Genomic DNA, 23,460 nt, shown 5'->3' with positions numbered 1-23,460 from the left:
ATATATATATATATATATATATAGTTTCAATAACAAACATAGAATCATTGAATTTCAATGTATTGAATTAATCTCATATGGAGTTTTATCGCAATATGAACAAAAACAAACGTCTGTGAAGGAGTGAGGGATGAAAGGAGTGTGAGATTGACAAACGAATAGGTGCAGCTTCAGCATTACTGCAATCGCTGGGCCGGTCTGTTGCGGTGAAGGTGCGGTGAAACTCTGTGTTTACTGTCAATTTACGTTCCTCCCCTAAGGTTTCGAACACTGTGTAGTGTCGGAAAGAACAAGATCTTGGATGCAAGTAATCAAAATGATAACTGTATTCAGGTAAGTATACCACCAGTCGTCTCCCTAGGAAGGTTTTCAGGGCATGTCCAACTAGGAGGAGACCTCGAGGAAGACACTAGAGAGAATGTCTCTCAGCTAGCCTGGGAATGAGTCCTCCCAGTAGAGCTGGAAGAGATGGCTGTGGAAAGAGATGTCTGAGTCTCCTTGCTCAAGCTGCTGCCCCCATGACCTGACCATGGAACAAGTGAAAGATATCGGATGGATTGTATCATCACAAAAGGGTGAATTGTATTGTGACTAAAGGCTGAAGTTCCCATCTGACTTTAGTTTTCCAAGGCTTTATGAGTTGCAGACAGTTTCAATGACATGCGGCTGGTTGAGAAAGTTACTGACAAACTATATACTGATGGAAAAGTGGTGGCACATTCTCCTCTAAAACACAATGTTCAGAATAAAAATACTGTATCGTGAACCAGAAATGAGGGGTTACAGTCAAGTCTCGTCACACAAACTAGACACACTACATGAACAAGGCAAACAATGCAGATAACGCATACATCTAATGTCTTAAATCATTTGGCGCAGTGGTTATTTACATCAAGCAAGTATAATTTTAAACTCTTTCCTATGAACTAGTGGTCATTACTACATAGGATGTGCGCTGGTGGTGTCCTTTTCATTATGTGAGTAGAAGTTTATTCCAGGTTTGTGATCCTGACATGTACAAACAAGGATGAAGGAGAAATACTGGTCCCATCTTTAGATAAAAGGTGGATATGACGATAACCTGAAAAAACAAAACCAGACCAATAAATTAAGGGTACAGGAAAGTAGTTTTACTGACTTTTTACTGGCATTAAATCTACAACAAGTATGTGTTTTGTAGTAAATTTGTCCACAACAACCATTCAGTAATACCATTACCTTTAGTAAATCTCAATAATAAAGACAAGAAACTAGTGGGGTAGGGTGTTGGACACAATTGGTGTACCAACGGAACCAATGGTGTAAGTCAACCCACAACTGTTGTACCCAGTCCTCAAGGTCCAACAGATTGGCACCGGGTCAGAGTTGACATATGAGCTGATTTCACGCTTGACATATTCAATTGGGGAAGGATCAAGGAACCTGGTTGGCCAATGGAGGACATTTACGCGATGCAGACAGTCCACAGACACAGTCAATATGTGGACGGTTGTTGCCCTGTGGAACAACTGTACCAGGGTACTGTCTCAGGAAGAGTAAGAAATGTGGACACGGCAACACTTTACTTATCGTTCATCGAACATTATACCATCCTTCCATGCCTCCAAGTTACAGTGTTTAGATAGCAGACACAGATATCATGATGTTCTATAAGGCTTGGTGCACAATATACATCCTTGGCTTGGCTGGTCTTGGGCGAATGGGACCTTGACACGTATTTGTGCCTTTAGATACTCATGAGTTCCAACATTGAGGACAGTGCTGTCTAATGTGTCTACAAGGCCTTGGCTGTGTTTGTTGTGATCTTTTTTTAGTAACTATATCTGATGACACTATTGTTCCACTCAATGTCACCCCTTTCTGGTGTCTGTTCTAGATCTGCCAGTTCCTTACAAATCATTACATCGTCATCGCTGGTCTGCATGTGAAGCAAAGCATGTCCAAATCATTGTCGGTGACTTTATTTGGACTTTTCATAATTAAAATGTTATACGTATATAGACCACGTCTCAACCATACCTTGTTGCATACAGCTGAGGGGGAGCGTGTATTGCCCCACAAAGTCGTTCTTTGACGTCTTGTCATAATCTTCTACTACAAAGCGCACAATAGTAAGTTCAGGGGTATGGATGGTGAAGCGCAGCGTGTCATACCAGACAGGGTTAAATCCTGTAAAAAAAAAAAAAAACAAGAAAAAGAAAATCTCAGATTTGGGATGGAACAAATCTTTAGCTTCTATATTGAATCTTTGCAACACCTTCTATTCTGGGTTACCTTAGAAACATGGCTGTTCAACAAAGAAAACCTTTTAGAATGTATTAAGTACTACTTTAATTTAAATTATAGTTAAGAATACTGTGTTGCATTGCTGCCAACAGTTTTGTTCAGTATTTAAATTTTGCCTGACTGAGGATTTAAGATAAGGTCTTCCTTAATACCATTGTTGTCGATGTATCTGGTCTCCTGCTTAGCCTGGTCCTTTGGAACCCCATGGATCTCCACTCTGACCAGAGGATCCACAATAGAATCCTTCTTGATGTTGACTTTGGGCAACTGCTGGCCGCTGATCACCTGCAGTAACCAAACACTCTATGAAGCTAATTCGTTACAAAATCCAAAACCTTTTCCTTCTCTGTGGTTTCTACCTGGACAGTGAAGACAACAGGCTGGTAGTCGTCGCGTTGTTGTGGCATGTCGGGGTCAAACCTTTTCTCAGGGTCTCTCATAAAGCTGGGCTTCAGGACGTATCCGCATCCGCCATTCTGGCTGAACAAGCCATCATTCAAATCCATACCCTCACCAGCTGTCTGGAAGTTCAGCGCAACTGATTGGAAGAAAAAGAATGAGGTATTTTGTTTATTCGGACATTTGTTTCTGTTGTTTTGATCAAATATGTTGTATACTCTATCCCATCTTCACCAAGGATCTTACTGAAACTAGAACAAACAAAACAATGGGGTAAAAGTGTTGTAAGCTCAATCATCCAGGTAGTTAACAACAAAAAATGTTAAAACTGTGTCATCTGGACCAGGTTCTTTAAGTGAGAAACGTTTCATCCCCATCCAGAGGACTTCCTCAGTCTACGGTCTACCAACCAGATCTGTCCCATTGGTAGCGTTCACTGCTGTTTCAAGGCAACCTCCTGTTGGAATCTCAAAAGTAGGCATGTGCAAAACACACCCATCCAAAACAATCATGGAATCGTGGTTTTTATCATCGGCAGTGAAGGCTACCTATGGAACAGATCTGGTTGGTAGGTCGTAGACTGAGGAAGTCCTCTGGATGGCGGAAGAAATGTTTCCCGGATGACACGATTCACACTTTTTTATTAAAAAAATGGGGTGTTTCTAAGCTATCAAGTTGCAAATTTGATTGTTATTTGATTGTTATTATTGACTGACGAAGCCTTCTGGATCGAAGGCGAAACGTTTCAACACAAAAAAAAAAAGAAACTGTCCAGATGACCTGACTGAAAATGTTGGATTGTATATGTGGATTATTGAGCATGGACTTTATTGTTTTCAACCAGTTTGGCACGACTGTCAACAAGGAAGAGGGCCGGAAATGAAGGAGGGGGTGTGACAAGGAGACCATCTTAGCACCAACATAACTGGTTTGTTCCGCTTTGGAATAAGCTGTTGGTAGAAGAATCAGTTTTGTGTTGTGTGTTTCCTTGACTGATGAAGCCTTCTGGATCGAAGGCGAAACGTTTCAGCACAGAAAAAGAAACTGTCCAGATGACCTAACTGAAAAATGTTGGCAATTTGATTGTAGTTTATTTTTAAGTGTTCCCATAGACTTCTAATCTGTTGTCACAATGATAAAAAATAAAAAGCATATTTTCTTTGCCATTTTCTTTAAGTCAGCTTTTAAGAGGGCTTGTTTAAGGGTTGAATCGTGTAGAAACCTTTGGAGGTTTCAGTGGACCTTTTTGTTAGGACTATTTCAAGAAGGCAAGTAAAAAGTTTTGGAAAATTGTACTTCATCTAGCTTCTTTAACATGTACAATTTTAGCTGAAAAATTATGTTGAGGGTTAAGCTTTTTTTAGACTATCTAATTTATTCAAATTATTTACAAAGAGATGCTGAAAGTCTGACTTCGTGTAGCTCATACGTGTTCTAAATTTTGCTCTATGGGATGTTCTGACTTCTCTGATTTGTCTTAATTTAGTCGAAACAAAAGCATTAGTTGAGTTTTGTTTAGCCTTTTTTTGTCCAACTCTAGCCCAAAAACGACGTTGAGCCACCTCTCTATCGGCTGAGTCGATTGAGACGTTGAAACTCGTTGGATGGTAGATGAAGATGGTGGGTATTATATTGTTTTAGCTAGAACTATTACTGTTGAATTGATGAGAATGAAATAAAATACTAATAGTGGCACTAATGCAAATTATCTGATTGATATTGTCTAAAAGGCCTGTTCTAAAGTGAATCACATGCATTATTCAGGTGCAGTCACCAATTTGGCATCCAGCGTTCCACATTTCTTGAGGGTTAAAGTTTGAAGAGTCCGTTCGGAAGCCCGTGGGATAAACCCGGGTCAGCTGCTGTGAGTTGTGATGCACAAAATCTGCTCCTGAAATGAAGAAGGCATAATGAAGAAAGTAAAAAAAAAATAATAATAAGCTAAACATTTTGGGAAAATCCTATACTGTTTGAATTGCAGAGCCTGTTTTGGAAACATGATTATGTGCATTGTTAGATGATACCATTTTGTAAAAGTCCTTTTTGTTTCACCAAAATCAGCAAAATGGTTACCGTATTTTTTGGACTATAAGGCGCACCGGATTATAAGGCGCATTAAGCGAAACTAAAACATTTTGACAGATTTTTGAGCGCCGTGTACCACATAAAATCGGTCTGAGGTCAGTAAGCACAACTAGAATTAATACATATGGCGCACCGGATTAAAAGACTCACTTTCGATTTTTGAGAAAATTAAAGGATTTTAAGTGCGCCTTATAATCCGAAAAATACGGTATTTTATGCTCAGCAATAGGCTTAATGAATTGTCAGGACAAAACAAACCTGCCTTTCCGTTGTTTCCTGTAGAACGACCCAGAACAGAGGTCTAAATGGACTGGAGCTTAGTCCTGTCACGATAACAAATTTTGCTGGGCGATTGTCTCAGAAATTATTGTGATAAACGATAATATTGATTGAAATTTGACAATAATTATTAATTATTGTCAAATTTCAGAAGAAACATTTAATTTGTTTTGCATGTAGTAGCTTTTTTTGACCACCGGATGGCAGTATAAAACTTTGAACCGAAGGATGGATGGGAGCAAGTAGAAAAATGGGAGGGAGGCCCCGAAGTGACATGGGCTGTCTCTCTTCGGTTCTCAAAATGACAGATGTTCACTGTGGATTGAGCTCTTTAGCATAGCATTTTTCACAAAGCTTTTAATTAAAAAAAATAATTAAACAAGTTCTCAGCTTCTTTTTGCAGAGAAAAACTTTTTAGACGAAGGCACGGGTTTCAACCATGAATTTCGGAGCTTCGACAAGACGAAGGTTTTTTCCCAAGGTTAGCTTAGCTGTTAGCTTAGCTCATAGCTTAGCTTCTCGACTTATGGTTAAAATGGATTTTAAAGCGAAGAGAGAAAGGGAAGTGTGGGTCAGTGAAGAGCACCGGAGTTGAGCTTGTCATCCAGTGTCTTCAGTAGAAAGAGAGAGACACGAAGAAGCGATAAAGCCGATAAATGAAAATGAGGTTGATAATTTTCATTTATCATGCGATTAATTGATTTATTGTTTATTGTGACACGCCTGCTGGAGCTTTAAAAAAAAAAGAGCCATTTTTGAGGTAATTTTTATTCCAAACATCCTAAATAAAACTATCTTTGAAGCTCAAGAGAATATTTATTTTCTTTACTTAAACATAAAACTAAAAAAGTGTTCAGTTAATTATTTTGTTGTTGAAACAATGCTTCTTGACAATCTATATTATTTCATTGGAAAGCCTGTTTATTTCCCCTTAAATGGTGCCACAATTGTTAGGAAAATGAATTTGGCACCTGATTGTCGGTTCTTAGCAACCAGTGGATAGCCCATACTGCACTGGTTCCCAACTCTGGTCCTTGAGGAACACCATACTGCATGTTTTAGTTGTGTGCCTGCTCCAGCACACCTGATTCAGTTATTTATTTACTTCCTCGTGTTCTGCAGAAGCCTGTAAATCATCCATTTATTAAAATCAGGTATGTCGGAGCAAAGAAACAACTAAAACATTCAGGATGGTGTTCCACAAGGACCAGTATTAGGAACCCCTGCCATATGTATCTCCATAGTCTGGGACCAAACTCTATCCTCCAACATGATAACACTCACTCCCACTGAGCGAGGTTCATCAGAAACTATCTCCAAAATTTAACAGTAGAGAGAATGGAAGGGCCTGCCTGAAGTCCTGACCTCAACTCCATTGAACCCCGTGGGTGTGTTGTTCGGTCCAGAAAGACCAACACAACCCTGTTGACTGACTTGTGACAAATGCTGGTTGGGGAATGGGATCCCATCCAACAGCAGTGTGGGACTAAACTGGTGAACAGCATGAGGAAGTGCCAGGTTGTTGTGGCTGTGTATGGTTCTTCCACATACTACTGAGACTGCTGTTTGTTAAATGAATATGCAGTTAAACTGCAAATAGATATTGTTTTTAAGATGTACAGTATTTAAAAAATGCATTATATGTAAATAACATCTAGTTTTATACTGGGGGGAGTGGTGGCACAGAGCTTACAGAAGTCAAGCACTGGAAAGTCACCGGTTTGAATCCCCGGACCATCAACAAAAATGTGGGTCGTAAAGGTGAAGCACCCATACCTGCCTCTATCCTCTTATGCCCCACTCTAGATACTTGAACAAGGCCCTTAACACAATTAATTAACCTTAATTCATTGGCTTCTGTTTTGAGTTGTTCTTCCAAAAACAATTTGGAAAAGGATGTTTGATTTGTTCTGTGCATACATTTTCTCAAAGTCTCACACAAGACATGAACTAACAACAGTGTAATGTCCGGTTGTTGATACAGGTAAACACAAATCACTTTAAATTTCTGATGTAGGATGGACGGCTCTGTAGGAAACCAGTACTTGTTACAGACTGGTGTAGATCCACTTACCTGCCTCTCGCAAGTGCTTTCGGGCTTTGGATTCCGTGAAAGAGGCAACTTCATAAAACTTGGTATGGATGCGGGAGTGTTTGAAGCTCCTGAAACGGACACTCTTGCAGTAAACAACACAGTCCGATAACTCCTTCGACAAGCGCTGCTTTGACCTCTGAAAAAACGGGAAAAAAAGACAACAAAAGCTCCGCAACAATGGCCAATGATAGAACAGGCTACTGAAGTCAATAAATTCATAATAGGCAGACAATGAAAAATTTATGGGCTTTTAAACACCACACTGAAAACTACAGTTGTTACCAGAATTAGACAGACAAAAAGTAGTGAAACTAAACACACGTAGGAATTGGAAGCAAAAAAAAAAAATTCCTATCAGACTCTTTCTTCTTGGCTGAGAAGAAAAGCTCTAATTTTGCAAAAACACCTTGCACATACAAGCACATGGTGACGTAGACATTCCAGAGGGGGGAGACGAAGAGAGCGGTGAGCATGTCCAAGGACGCTCTCGAGGGCACTGTAGGAGTTCTGATAAGGATGGAATAATCAACCAGTTCCCTCCGGTGAGATCCGTAAACATTCTCGAAGGATGCCAGGGAATGGCCAAGGACAATGCCAATGGGAATCCATCCATCAAAAGGTAAAAGGTGAAGAAGAACTGATTAATTTTTGGAGTCAACCCAATTTTAAATTTCTGATAGAACTAATCAACCTAAGCAAACAAACATGATCAGGACTATGGGAATGTTACCAGGTTTGATGTGGTAGTAACCAAGAGTTATTTACAGTACAAGTGCTAATAGATCATACAAGATTTTGTAATATCACTTGAGATCACATATATTGATATTCTTAAGATCTGAACAAGCATAACATCATCAATTATCAGTATTAGATATAAGTTTTAAACTAATGTCAAAGGAGATGTGCATTTTTTTTCAAGGTCTTTTTGAATTGGTTTTTCCTGTCAGGAAATGGTGTGTTTGGAGATGAACCCAGTAGTGCAGGCAGGGCTCGGAGACTCGAGACGTAAAATAAAACACTTTTAATAAACGCAAAATAAACAGGCTGTCGTAGCAGCTCTATTCACAAACGCGAACACGTAGGAAACTCAGGAGAATACCAGGGACTCAGGGAAACCGGACGAATACAAGACAATCACAGACGATGCCCCGACAACGAGTAACACAAAGACACATACTTATATACACGCCCACACTGAGTAACAATGGCGCACACCTGGACAGGACACGAGGGTGGAAATAATCACGACAATACGCAGAGAGACCAGGGAGTGTAAGGATGAGAACCAGCCACTAGAGGGCACCATCCTTACATTTCCAAAGCATTCAGACGAGATGCATTGAAAATCCTGACACAAATGAAATTTTTTAATAATAATAATAATAATTTTAGCGCACTTAATGACCACACCTATTCTAAGTACAACAAAATATAAAAGAAAAACAAACAGGAAGAAAACGCAAAATACAAAACCGACACAAAAACGTTACCACGATGAAACACAGTTTTCAATTTGTACACCCTGACTCCCTCTGTTTGATGCCTCTCCTGGTGTATTTCCCACCAGGGCTTAATTTGTAATCTGACTGATGCCGGAACAGCGGGTAATTTTTGAATAACAACGATGCCATTTCCTGCATTTTGGTGTATTGTAACGGGTTGTTGTACATCAACATTTACCTATATTTGTAAACACTTAATAAAATTACTATTTTGGAGAGGAACAGCAGGTTGTGTGTGAGTAGAGCAGCTCCGATTCTGTCAGGTGTCCTAAACCCCTCTCCTCCCTCCCCTCACGTCACAGTTCTGAGCTGAACTCTTCTCCGCTCTTGCTCCAGTCTTGTGGCACCGTTTGAAGCACCTGAAGGATTCAGTTCTCTGTTGTCCAACTAAGGACAATCCATCCATCCATCCTGACACACTTCTTGAATTTTCAACCCATTTGCGTGCAGGCGAAGGCAGGAGTTTAAAATAAAAACAATTTATTTTAAACAGCAAAAACAAAATGCTGGCGTAGCAGCAAAAAACGTACAAAAACAGGAAGAGGCAGGCAAAAACAGGACGGGTACAGACTCGGACGGGAACTCGGAAACAGAGGCAGGAGGACCGTGTAGTCTGTGTAAGCAGAGCAGAACCGAACAATGACCGGACGCTTGAGTAGTGCAGAGGAAAGGTTTAAGTAATGCTGACGGAGAGAGAGACAATGAGCGCACCTGGGCAGGTAGCAGATTAGAGACAGGTGTGAATGATTGGTCCTGTCCCACCTGTGGGAGCAGGTCCAAGAAGAGGTTGTGAGTAATGAGGCCAAATACAGCCACACTGCAGAATTAGCTAAATGCTACCTCCCTATTCCTGCTACTGTTGTTAGTGAGCGGTTTTCTCCACCGCTGGAGATATTCATTGAAACTTTTGGCAGAAAATATAGATAAGTTGGTCTTTTTGGCCAAAAAACTTAAAACTTGACTAGATAGATTGTAAACGGTCTGTTTCTGCTTATTGTTCTGACTGTTATTGTATTTATTAAGATTTTCATTATTGTGAGTATAGTTTATTTATTGTAAAGAGTGCCGTTTATTTAAAATATCATCCAAATGGGTTGCTTTTATTTATTTTTATACAAACCTATTGTTTACTTGGTATATTTTTTTTAAATAAACGTTTCGTAAGTCTTTATTTTGTCTTTTTTTTTTGTACCGAAAATTAACCGAACCGAGCCCTCCTTGAAACTGAACCGAACCGAAATGTGATTTTTAGCGTACCGTTACACCCCTACCAAACACTGACTGTGGAAAAATACTGAGAATGACTAAAAACACAGAGAGACACTGGAAAAACAAACGGAACACACAGCAAAAAAAAAAAAAAAACATGTTCGTCAAGTGGTGAAACATCTGATAAACTGGGATACAACCCCAGATTTACTGAGTCCATCAACAAATAGAAAGATGCTCAGACTAACTTGGTGATATGAATGTTTCTGTTCAGTGCCCTGAGATGACTTCTGTTGTGACTTGGCGCTTTATAAAAAAAACTGAATTGAATTGATATTTGTGTCACTATTGAAATCCAAGCAAACATTAAAGAATGTCTCATCACATCTTGGTAAAGACAAAAGGACTGAGCATTTGAACTCCACTTGATGATTTTCGCACCACAGTTACGCAAGGTTTGCTTTGGTAGACCCATCTGACTCCGCGTTAGCATGAACCGACAGTCCCAAACATCTGATAGGGTGAACCCTCAGTGCGGAAAGTAAATAGTCATGGGTGGAAGTGATACTCAACCACAAAGCCACAAAGAAAAAAGGTGTGCACCCAGGTTAGTTTCCATGACTGTTTAGACCAGAGATGTGGCATGGCGAACCCGACAGAGCACCTACACATACCTGCCTGCCTGCTTTCACATGAAACCTCATCCACCTGGTTCACCTGGGTATGCCTTTAGTTAGAGACACTTAAACCATCCGCCAGGGCCCTGCAGAGCTCATGTCACTGCCAAACTCTCAACTGGCTTCACCTCTGTCAGCCTTGTTGACAGGAGTCCCGCAGTGTGGCATTTCATGCTACTCAGATGCTAATAAATAAACATCACTAAGTGCTCCAAAGTTCTTTTACGCACTTAATTGGCTACATTAGACCCATTAAGCGATCTTTGAAAGAGATGCTCTGAAGAATGTAACATCAGGATTTATATTTCTTTTCAGTCTTGGATATTAGTTGTAGCAGGAATATTATGTGCAAGGGAACCTGCACTACTTTTAGGAACCAGCCTTTTTCTGTGGAGCCTGCCTTACTATGAAGGACCTGCCTTACTCCCAGTAAGTGGATTACCCTTAGGAACCTGCCTTAATATTCGATCATATATTGAAGACGAGGTGGTTGCTGTGTGTTGCAATGAGCTGAGACAACGAGTTCATGTCTAAGTCATTCCTGGCATAGAGTTAATTCACGAGATATTCAGATTATTTCTTCTTATTTTTTTCTTTCATTAACCTTTATTTACCCAGGCCAATTTCGTGGAGATCACCGATCCCTTTTGCAGTGAAAGTGTGAGCCTGATGGCTGCATAACAGATTTTGGTTTCAGCCCACGATTGTTTTTACGTATAGGGTGTTGCGTATCACAATATGATGAAAAATGATCTGGCCTTTACTAGGACTAAAGTTGCATAATCTTCAGATTTACAAGAGCAACATTATTTTCACAGTTTAAACTAAGCTATTCTTTGTGTATTTGACATGTTGGGCATAAGCTACAAGATTTAGTACATTGATGACTCACTGTTTCTCGCTTGAACCATAATCTCAGGTGACAGCAGGTAAGTAGATTGTATATATTTCCGATGACTTCAATGGCCCTATTAGTGTAATTGTTCCTGTATACCTGGAACTCTCAATACAAAAGGGATTGACTCTATCAAACTATCAAACTTTTGTCTTTCAGCTCTTTCTATTTTTTATTAAAGTGTGGGGAAAGCGGTTTCTGTGCCATAATATACATGCAAACTGTACTGCTAAACCCCAAGTGTTTGTAACAGTTAAATATAAGAAAAGTGTTTGAAACTGCAAGTACGTTCAAAAGAAAACAACAGTGGAAAAATAATTTTACAGTTAAATGGGTCATTTAAAGGTAATAAATGCAATCTATGTACAATTATTTCAATCACGTGTGACTCTAGTCTACATATGCTTACAATGGCTGTCCATTTATGTATCCAGTCATCCGTCCATTGATTATTTATCCACAATTGGGCTGTAAGGGCAACAGCTCCAGCCAAATTTCTAGACATACCTTTTTCCAGCTCCTCCAAAGGAACTCTAATGCAGCCCCAAGCTAGATGTGAGATACTGTATAAGCCCTCAAGCAAGTTTTTGGTCTGCCCCAAGGTTGCCTCTTAGTAGGACATATCCAAAACACCTCTCTTAGAAGGTGTTCAAAATGCATCTATACCTGATGCTCAAACCTCCTTAATTGGGTCTTTTGATGAGGAGAAGCAGTGACTCTAATCTAAGCGTCTCCCACACAGCCAAATGTCTCACCCCATCATTAAGGATAGATCCAGACACTCTGCAGAGAAAGCTTAGTTCAGTCACTTGTATTTGTGATTTCATTCTTTTGTGTATTACCCATAACTTATGACCATAGGTGAGGTTTAGAGCATACATGATTGCTAAATTGAGCCATTTTTCAGATCAGCTCTGTCTGCAACACTGCAGACACTATCTCAATCTACCTATCAATTTCCCGCTTTATTCAACCCCCACTTATAAAGAAAACACTAAGATACTTGCACTCCTCAACCTGCACCTTATTGTGGTTGGGTTGTTTGAGTGTCTGAACGGACCCCAAAGCTACATGTGTTGTTGGGCCTATTTTCTATTGGTAGGATTTTCCATGGTAAACTTGATCTAGGTTAGGGTCTAGACAAAGCATGACTTAGCAAACCTTAAGATAACCACTTGAACAAGGAACTAGGACGCTTCGCCTAGACTAGGGGCCTCACCCAGGCCTGGCAGATAGGTTCACCGGCAAGCACATCGTGGCTGAACCTTGACTGATGAACCTTGTTCAGTTGGAATCATGGGTTGAGAGTTCCAGATTTACATGTCCCTTTTTGGAAAATAACACTAATAGGGTCATTCAAGTCATATTAACCAGTGACATACTTGTCTCTCTATTAGGAAATGAGAACCCCGAACTCCTTACAAGGGTGCTATACCAAGATACTGCCCAAAATATAGAAGCTTTACCAGACATGTCAACTCAGTCAACATCAATATCAAAATCAATATGGAGACGGCTACTGATGTCTTGACAGAGGAGTGAAGAAAGCTATCTATCTCAAGCAGGGGGGAAAGCAATATTACATGGAGGAAGTGGCCTCAGATTTCAGTTATCTAACACCTACAGCACAGAACTGACTCTTCTTTCCAGACGGTTTAACAACCATTCCCATTATGAAACATGCCTGCTACACCTCACACCAACAGGTAATGACTCAGACAACCCTAAAGACGGATGGTGGGTCAAATTTCAGATGACTTCAATGGCCCTATTAGTGTGATTGTCCCAACAGTGACTTGTATACCTGGAACTCTCAATCCATGATCAGAACTGAAGAAACCTTTTGAGTGACAGATGAAATGTCTTCAAGATGATTGTCTTCAGTACTTCATTGTCAGCTTAACTATCACTGAAATAGAGTCATCGAGTGAAACGGTTAGACGACAGCGCATTGATAAGCATGCCTACCTTCACCCTGTACCGTATACTCTCACGATGTTGGTTATCGTCATCTATTTCCGCCGCCTCGTCCTCTTCACTGACCTCTCCAGTCAGAGAGTCTCCAACCATCCCATTGAAATTCTCCTCAAGACCACCAATTTTCTTGGCCTTTAGAAGAATCTTTCCTTTGAGATCCTAAGAGAGGTCAAATAAAAATAAAACAAGCATGGTAATCAATAGCTTATGGACAAAGTTTTGAACAAAATCACTTTTGATCACCTATTTTGAATTAACATTATCACAATGACAAAGTGAAGATACGGGGGGGTCAAGGAATACATTAAGCAATTCTTACTCAAATGTGTCAATGAGACTTAAACTTCCTTTATTTATACTGCCTTTGTCAAATAAAAAAGCATTCATTATTAGCTCTCTCTAGGTCATAGTCATACAAAGTTCATGATACATATTTATTGTGGCCAGGAAGTCTTTTGCGCAAAGCGTTGTTAGAATATTTCAAACGCTCTTCACTACTAAACAAAGCTATGCTCCCATGTGTGTTGACATTTTGGAATAGATTGGGTGTAATAATGACCACCTCACATCTGTACATCTTTATATCTCACATGCAAATATAAACCTTCAAGGCAGGAACCAGCTTGCCATAACGTGACACAAAAATTCTGCTACAAATTAAAAAGCAACATGCTCCAAATCCTCACCACAGCATAGCTATGCTCCGAGGACTTAAATATTGCTGCTATTAGTTGGTTAGCTGTGCAAAAATTGGTGTAAAATTGTTGAGCTTAAAAATGGCAAATGCAACTGAAGTGTCGTGATCATCAGTGGTTTTGTAATAAGAATCATAGATCTTCTTTTCAAAGGAGGGTTGGGCCTGAAGGCAGCCAAATATGATTGTGTTTTGGATTATGGGAGGAAATCAGAGTACCGAGACAAAACTCATGCAAACACAAGGAGAACATGCAACCTCAACACAGAAAGACCCTAGGTCCAAACTGGGGATTTAAGAACGTTCTTGCTAAGCTGTCCTGCTTCCCAAATCTCATGTTCTGTTCTCGCTATACCATACCATACCAACTTTATTTATAAAGCACCTTAAAACAACCATGGCTGACACAAAGTGCTGTACATTAAAACACAACATAATAAAAGTGGAAATAAAAACAGTTTAAAAACAGAAAACATACAATTTAAAACTAGATCCTGCTGGTGTTAAAAACATACATTTTAAAAGCATACAAAATTTAAAAACTAGATCCCGCTGGTGTTAAAAGCCAAGTTGAATAAATGAGTTTTAAGACGAACTTTAAAAATGGACAGTGAAGGGGACTCTCTGACCTGCAAAGGCAAGTCGTTCCATAACTTAGGGCCCATGACAGAGAAAGCCCTGTCCCCTCTGAGCTTCCTTCTTAACTATACTATAACTAGAGAAATATATTGATCGCAATATTACTCATTCAGAGAGATAGAGAGAAAGAGATAGAGAGAAAAAGATAGAGAGAAAGAGATATAGACATAGAGAGAGAATGCTTGCAATACTGACCAAACTATGTGAAACTTTAATATGATTGCCCAAACCATGATCTCCAGCTGTCAATCTTTGAGTTCAAAGTCACATTTTTGGCAAGCCATGACTGATTCACGTAGGACACGATAGCACCCCAAACAAAAATTAAGCACGTTTTTTTCTATGGCTCCATGGGGAAAGTGTGTATGGACAACAGAGAGACTCTTACAACTTGTTTAATGATGCTAATAAGGCTACAGGATGGCAACCAAAGCATCATTTACTGTTTTCTGATTAATAAAATGAGCAGAACTGGATTTTACCTCTTTGGGTCTAGTTGACCCATGCATGTAAAGATTGTGCTTAGCTTTACTTCTGACTGTTAGGAAAAAGAGAGCAAATAGACAATGTGATGCACATTTGAGGAGGTTGCTCAAATTTGTATTAAGAAAGGAACTCCAGTTCCTGCTGTAAAGTCTAACATATATCAAACACACAGTAAGCTCAAGCTCTGGGGTGAGAGCTGAACCCAGGTGCAGACAGACTCGGGGAAACTCAAAGGTAAAATAAAGAACATCTATTTATTTAACAAAACGCTGATGTGGTAGCAAAACTTACAAATAAATGAGATCAGGGAGACGCAGAGGAAACAGCATGACGGCACTGGGAAGCACAAGCCGTCAGAGCTGTTCAGAATAGTGAGCTGATGATGAGGTGTGGAAAAGGGACGGCTTAAATAACAAACTGAGTGAGAGTGAAAGTGGGAACACCTGGGCAGAACACTGATTGAGGACAGGTGAGAGTGGAAGGCAGACAGGAAAAACACTGGGGAGGTTTACTGAGGGTGAATGGAAGGTGGTACAACAAACATCTATCCATCCATTATTTTTTACCCGCTTCTTCCATTTTGGATCACAGGGTTCGCCGGTGCCCATATCCAGCAGTCACTGTGCGAGAGGCGGGGGACACCCGGGACAGAACGCAAATCCATCACAGGGACACAAAAAAGAGACAAACGAGACAAACAACCATTCACACTCACACCTAGGGACAATTTAGAGTTACCAATCAGCCTAACATGTATGTTTGTGGTCTGTGGGAGGAAACCGGAGTACCCAGAGAAAACCCACGCATGCACGGAGAGAACATGCAAACTCCACCCAGAAAGGCCCCCGGATTGGGATTTGAACCAGGGTAACCTGCTCACTATGAGGCAGCAGCTCTAACATCTGCGCCACCGTGCTGCCCGCTAATGAAATATCCAAAACACATTTTCCAACTAAAGAAATTGCATTTCCTGCTAAATGTGGTGGCTGAAAAGATTTAAACACACTGTTGAAATGCGAGCTGAATTGTAACAGCTGACGTTTGCCGAAAGCTGAAAAATAAAAGCAGAAAGCAGTAGAAAATGGCAGAAAAGTGTAAAAAAAAAAAGCTGAATAGGTCCAAATTGAGTAGAATAAGTTGAAACAGATAGAGGTGGAAGAGATTACAAAAAAATCTGATATTAGCACAAAAAAAAAAAAGGCTGAAAAAGCTAAAAAAACAAGGTCAAGGTTTCTTTAGTGTCATACGCATCACATGTGGTACATGTGGTGGAACGAAATTGTGTACACAGGGTCCCAGTTACGTCCAACAAAAGTATAAATTGTAAAGAAAAACAGTAGTAAGAGCTAAGATATGAACTAAGAATACGTTAAACACTTAATAGTGCAAAAGCAATACGCCAAACAACAGCAGCACGAACATGAGTCTGTGTGAGCAGATGAGTACGAATGAACACAGCAGCATGAAATAAATCAGCAGCATGAAATAAATCAGCAGCATGAGATCAGCAGCATGGATAGTCAGCACCACATATCAACAATCAAGTGGCATTACAGTGATTTTTTTTCTCTCACAGTAATTATCCTGATTAGGGATTCGTGAGTCTAACAGCTTCAGGGTAGAAGCTGTTCCTCAGTCTAGTGGTTCTACACTTAATGCTCCAAAAGTATACTAAAAGTATATAGTACCAAAAGTCATAGCAGGGATGTCCTAAATGAGCAACCGTTTTGATAAATGAATAGTTAAAATAGCACAAATATTGCGGAATGAGTTATGTGCCAAAAAACGAATGGAAGACAAACGAAACTCAATAGTGTGAATGTTTGATAATCATTCACACTATTGAGTTTCCAAAGGAATTTTCTCTTGGAAGTCATAGTGTCAACAAAGCAGACAAGGGTAAGAGTGCCCAGCTCACCTGGGGAGACGGCAACCTGATTGGGGCCTTTCCATCCAGTGCATTTTTAAGTAGTTTATCGCCAAGGATGTGACTGAGATGTTGGGCCATGACTCTCTGCTGCTCAACACTGCAATGGTTCTCAATGGACATAATGACTGGATGTTCCGATACCTGAAGGAGATCAGACGATAAAAGCAGACAGGTTGTAATTTAACACCGGGGAGTAATACCATAGAGGCAAACTAATACACCAACGGCTATCCATTTATGAGATTTGCCTGTCTGACTGAAAGAGTAGCAGGTGGACAAACAAGAAATCACAAGGTTAGAACCTTCTGTTCAACCCGGACTAATTCACAGCACAGTGCTTTCAGAATATATCTAGGATCTCATTGTACAGTTCTATCCCTATAATAAACCTAGACCTAGAAGTCTCACTAATAAGGACTGAATCTTGTAGCCCGAACAAAAATTGAATGACTTTCAACTTGAGTAACCGAAAGAGATTGGCTTTTCACTGAAATATTCTTTATGTTTAAGGCAACTCAACTGAAATTATGCATCAAAGACAAAAACAGTATAGACGGAGCTACCTTGAAGGCATAATTTCCCACTGCAATGACCACATCCTTAAAGAGTATCTTTGAGGTGAATGTATGTCCATGATAGACAATGGGTTCTCCATTGGCACCATCCCAGCAGTCCACTTCTACACATCGGCAGCCACGGTTCAGAGCCCTGTGCAGCAAAGACAAATCTGTCTTTCACCCTTTTTTTTATTAATCCAAGTATTGCATCAATGGAACAAGCTTAATCTGTTAAAAACATTTACCATTGGCATTCATTTTATTTGCTCGTATCTTACAGAACATGATGATGGAGGCTAAATTTTAGACAAGGTCACAGGAAGTCCTCTTTCCCTAGATAAGCTTCATGGAGCATGTCAAAGAGCATGACAGTATATCTACTCTGAAAATGCAGTGTTGGGGAAATTGCAAAAACGAGTAAAGCACACAACGCGTACCGTACCGAGTAGAGTAGAGCCATGCTGTACCGGTACTACAGGTACTAATGGAAAAGGGGCATGATAGTCCCATGTCAGCAGGAAATGGTACCCTCATGGACATGGATACAAGCGTGAATTTGTGCAAAACGTAGTCATACAATCGTGTCTTGTTTTGTACCAAGGTGGCCTGAAACGTTTTGTAACTGACCCTACGAGGTCCATCATTTGGTCTAAGTCCCAGTCTAAGCTGTGTCTAAGCCCCAATCATGTTTACTTGTGGAATGATTGGGGAGCTGGCTGGCCATGAGATGACCTCAGTATGATGCAGGCAGTTCATAGATAGACTTTGTACATGTCATGTGTGAACAGATGTTTTCTTGTTGAAATACTATACTAGAATTGTGTCTCAAGAAAGGTAAAACATGCAAACGTAGGATGTCAATGTACTGTGTGGTCTGAGTCCCCTGAATAACTACCAGAGGTCACCTAAAGTCAGACCCAACGGGTCCCCATACGATATCTCCACACCATTGGCAGGACTTGGTCTCTCTTTTTGGTGCCACTTTATAGGCTTACGGTAATTACTAATATAAAACCAAGATTTATACCTCTCGATTGCTGTACCACTTCAAACACATTAATCTTTGCTTTGGTGTTAATATCAACCTGGGAAATTGTAGTAGTCCAACATTTGGATAGCATGCATATGTGAAGCTGTCATGGGATTCTGAAATGTTTCTTGAATAGTACAACAAGTTTCTTTTTTTAATGGTATTACTTGGACTAAAACATAGCAAAACCTTTGTGACAGGTGTGGGTGCCCTCAAATACCCAGTGGTTACAACATCAGACCACTGTGACATCCACATACCTGGCAATTGTATGATCCAACTACCCGGACTCATTAAAACTCACAACCCTTATCAAAGTCCGTCAAGTGGTTGTAATGCTGTGTAATGTGTCTTGTAACCTGCACTCAGTGTTTTTGACTGACTGCTTGATAACATTGTTGCTCCACTCGTGATGCCACCCTCTGGTGCTTGTTCTAGATTTGCCACCTCCTTGCAAATCGAACATTTACATAACCATCACTGTTCTGCACATTGACCACATTGTGTATAAATCTGACCATTCCTTCTGGGTGCCTAATTTTATCAGTGTGTGTTTGTTATTAAAGAACATATATTTAAGTATTAAATGGTAAGTACAGATAATAATTGATGTGTGTTCAGACTTGTTCTGATTGACTAATGAAAAAAATCACGAGTAAAAACGTAGAGAAAGCTTTGCTTTTAAAATCCAATTCAATTAAGTCTGCTAAAGTCTATCCTACTCCCTAAAAGGGTCTCTCTTATGTATCCATTGCGGTAAAAAAAAAAAATCAGTTTAGCATCAGTATTTCATCAGTTTTACCACAATCCACCATCTTACTTTGCCCCAGCTGTGCTACCTGATGTATCCCTCCACACTGCTTTGTCCTTTGAGTTGGTCCTCCATGAGATATGTGTTGTGAGAGGAAGAGATGAAGTAATGGCACAGCGGCTGGCTCATGTCTTGGAAGATACCCCGCCGCTGTGGGTTGAAGATGGAGCCGTCAGAGGAGCCCAGGTACATCAAGAACCCATCATATGTCATGGCCTTCATCAGCTTGGCTGGACGGCAACAGGATGGCATCAGAATCTTCTCACACATCACCAGAACATAACGTGATGCTAATTTATTTAGTATATAAAGCCAACATTTCATTGGGCTACAACTGTTAGTGACTAGTTGGCGACTTAAGTGTCTCAAAAGTGTCCCTGTGGTTCTCAAATTTATTGCATGAGTCACAGAAGATTGTCGTCTTCTTGGTAACATTTGAACAAGCGCAACGAATTTTCTCTCAAAATAGTTGCAGAGTTGTTGTGGTTGAATCGAGCTAATCTCAAACCCATCTCAATTTCGTTTTCCGAGTTCTAAAGTTCTCGTATGTCTCCAGTTTGAGCTTTTCTCCCTCAGCTCCCTGTCAGATTCTACATAGAATTTAAAATCTTACTTCTAACATACAAAGCTCTCAACAACCAAGTTCCATCTAATACGAAAGGTATTATTGTTCCACGTTTTTCAAACAGAACACTTTGCTCTCAAACTTTTGTCGTTAACCTGTTTTTCTTTGTTGTTCTTTCAATTGATTTGGACCACTTCCTGTTTGTCTGTCTCCCTTTCCTGTTGTCGCTTATCCAATCTGGTCGACACAGATGGAAGCCCATTCTGAGCCTGATTCTGCTAGAAGCTTCAAGTTAAAAGGACGTTCTTCCTTTCTCTGTCCTCAATGTTCTACTTGGGAGAAGGGGTTCTCTGCAGACCAAAAGTGGGCGTTTCTGGAGAACAGGTGTTTCTAGAGGACAAACACTGATTGGCTAGCTGTATTTGCTGCTTTAGGTCATTTACGTCAGCTCTTTTTTTAAAACTGAAGGTTTCTAAGAAACAGCGTTATATCTACTGTCAAACACAAGAAGATTCTCTTTAGTCCTTGGGTTGTAGGCTGCACCTGACACAGGTTGGCTTGAGTCTGGTCTGGGTACAATGAAATATGAAGCATCTGAAGTGAAATCTGCTCCTATTTGTCAAAAAGTCTGGTCTCAATTAAAGATAATGAGTTCTGTAATGAGATAATGGCCCAAAATAAAAGCTAAAAACAAAATTTGCTCTTTAGAAGTGTCTTCTATGAGATCTGATCTATGAAAGGAGCTGAAACATGGAGTAGAGTTGACCCTTAAAATGTGAGACAGCTGAGGAAGTTCACCAGTAAACAGAAATAGCTGCTCCAGTTGCAGAAATCTTACAGAAACTGACAATCATTCATCTGCAGTGACTGATTTAAAAGGTTGAACAAGAAAATGTGAAGTTAAAGGCAACATCCTGCCAGTTTAAGTATCATTGTTATTTTGGTTACTTCATTTTTCTTTCTTTATGTATGATATGAACTATTTTCACTTTATTCAACAACCAAAACGGAGTTTGTTTTTTAATGTAATGGCTACGTATTAGAAAAACAAACATTTAGCCCTCCCCACTACCCATTTATGTTGCTCTTATTTTGAAATGCCACCGGAAGTTCTGTGTTAAGAGAGGCGGAAAGAGAAGTTATGGAGACGCCGCTAATGTCGAACCAGTTAACACCATAGACATAATATGCCTGTGGTTAACACAAACGCCTTGTTTTTTTTTTGGTCCAGCCTTTTTTTTTGGTCCAATCAGATGTAGCCCTCCAGATACACCTTTTTTCTTATCGTCCAATCAGATGTGGGCCTCCAGATACACCTTTTTTCGTATCGTCCAATCAGATGTGGCCCTCCAGATACACCTTTTTTCTTATCGTCCAATCAGATGTGGCCCTCCAGATACGCCTTCCATATTTGTCTGCAGAGATACCTACTTGAAAACTATGTTGGTAAAGATGGACAATGATGTTCAGTGACTACGAACAGTTTTGCAAACCATGAAAACAGGCTTTTTCAAAACTTGTACATGGCCGCATGGCGTGCTTGTTGCTTGTTGCTTGGTCAGTGAGAGGGTGACAGAAAATCAGTATATCTTTTTGCAATTTTTGTGTCTCCAACTAGTCTCTAACAGTCACAGCCCAGGGGGAACTATTTGCAGAAAAGCTGGGAGTTGACATTTTATAATAATCTTAGTTTTTAAATGGCTTCAGGATGAGACCAACAACAAGCTATCTACCTGTGTCTGAGGGCTCATAGCGGTCAATGAGTTGCTGGGCATGTTGCTGGATGTTGCCTTCCTCCAATTGCTCCTCACTCAGGAATTCCTCCAGGTCACATTGGGACAACTTCTGACCATCAGTCGAGTACTCCTGGAAAACTCTTAAAATATCTTCCCGCTCGGTCAGCATCTTGTAGAACAACACAAATTCATCATCTTCCAGGGAGCCAGTCTGGGATCTATCTGCCATCTGATAGAAAACACAAAATGTACAACGTAGCTCTTTGCTAAACACTAATGTTGTGTGTGTGTTTTCTTTTTTCTTTTCTAAAGCTCTTACTGTGAAAAGATGAAGAGCATGGTGTTCGTTCATGTCCAGGTTCATCATTTTCAGCAGGTCTCGCACTTCCTTGAAGTTCATCCTGCCATCGTGGTTCTTGTCGGCCTTCTTGAACCAATCACTGATCCATCTGAAAACAGCTCTTTGAGAAAGGGAAACAATCTCCTAAACTGCACATCACGGAACTTTTATTGGTTAATTTAAAGATCAATTCGTAAAGACCTTATTACTAAAACGTCCTGTGTAGGGAGACGTTGGACCGAAATCAAAATGTTCAAGAACACTGGTGAAAACAAGCTCTACGTAAAAGGATACTGGTCCAGTTTTTCCCTTTCTCCCATGTTTTCCAAATTCTCAATCAGCTTCCTCATGCCCTTGATCCAGGACTGGGCCTCCTCGGATGACTCAGCCACCAGGTCCAGGTTGCTCCTTCGACCACGGAACACCAACGTGAAGCATCTGTCAGCTGGGAACTCATTGGCAATGCTGAGCAGTACCTCGCTCTGGTGGCCCTCTCTCACTGCCGCCACGTCGCTCACTGAAACTGGATCCCGAAACAGGATGTCAGACTGTGTTCAATGAAGGAACGCTGGTTTCCCATCGCATTTCATGCCAGAGTTTTCAACTGAGACATCTAATGTTGAGAAAATTCTATACAGCCATTGGCTGAGGGGGATATTTTGCTAACAAACATATAGGATAGAGTTGAATCCAACAGTCAATGCCAACATTTTAAGTATAGATTTCTTGCTAACAGACGACTAGACACATAGGCAAAAACGTTATTGCACAGCTTCCACCTTTTGGTGTTAAGTGATTACGCGCAAATCAAATTGTTTATGTTCTTACACGTGCTGTGGGCATTCCCAGCCTTTTTAGATTTATACCAGATGGTCATGCAGTCGTCCTGCAGTTTGAAATATCGCTGCTTTTTCCAGGTGCGAGACTTGATTTTCCGCATCACCGTCCCCAGTAGCATGGACTGAAGGTTATCATCTCCCTGAATCCCTAATTAAAGCAAAAATAAAATAAAAAAATACACATTTTCAGATGATCCTTTACTGAACATCCAGATCACGTGAGAGAAATCTTTAAAATCCAAACAGTATGATCCTGAATTTACAGCACTTATTCCAAAACAGGGATGTTGTGTAAAATATGAATCTTTTTTAATCCACCTTGGAACATACTTTAGGAAACATATCAAATGTTTAAACAATACATTTTTACCTTTGTTGTACTAAAAAAAAGGAAGTAATTTTTACATTTTTGGCTACAACCTTTGA

General features: G+C 40.1%; 1 protein-coding gene across 1 annotated transcript in view; it reads right to left on the bottom strand.

The window, feature by feature from the left end:
* Positions 1-989: 989 nt before the first annotated feature.
* The window catches only part of plcd4a (phospholipase C, delta 4a), a 33,972-nt gene continuing 11,501 nt past the window's right edge, over positions 990-23,460 (bottom strand). The window contains exons 3-16 of the mRNA XM_037696388.1: positions 23,024-23,182; positions 22,490-22,718; positions 22,175-22,304; positions 21,853-22,084; positions 19,583-19,784; positions 17,720-17,864; positions 17,145-17,297; positions 13,399-13,566; positions 7,124-7,280; positions 4,460-4,576; positions 2,646-2,824; positions 2,439-2,571; positions 2,020-2,169; positions 990-1,081 (exon numbers count right to left, since the gene is read on the bottom strand). Coding sequence (XP_037552316.1) covers positions 990-1,081; positions 2,020-2,169; positions 2,439-2,571; positions 2,646-2,824; positions 4,460-4,576; positions 7,124-7,280; positions 13,399-13,566; positions 17,145-17,297; positions 17,720-17,864; positions 19,583-19,784; positions 21,853-22,084; positions 22,175-22,304; positions 22,490-22,718; positions 23,024-23,182 — 2,246 coding nt within the window. The remainder of the gene's footprint in view (positions 1,082-2,019; positions 2,170-2,438; positions 2,572-2,645; positions 2,825-4,459; positions 4,577-7,123; positions 7,281-13,398; positions 13,567-17,144; positions 17,298-17,719; positions 17,865-19,582; positions 19,785-21,852; positions 22,085-22,174; positions 22,305-22,489; positions 22,719-23,023; positions 23,183-23,460) is intronic.

Source organism: Nematolebias whitei, chromosome 23 (assembly GCF_014905685.2).
Source record: "Nematolebias whitei isolate Nwh7 chromosome 23, NemWhi1, whole genome shotgun sequence".
Taxonomy (NCBI): Eukaryota; Metazoa; Chordata; class Actinopteri; order Cyprinodontiformes; family Rivulidae; genus Nematolebias; species Nematolebias whitei.
Note: the sequence above shows the minus strand (reverse complement) of the source record. Positions and strands in the feature narration are given on the sequence as shown.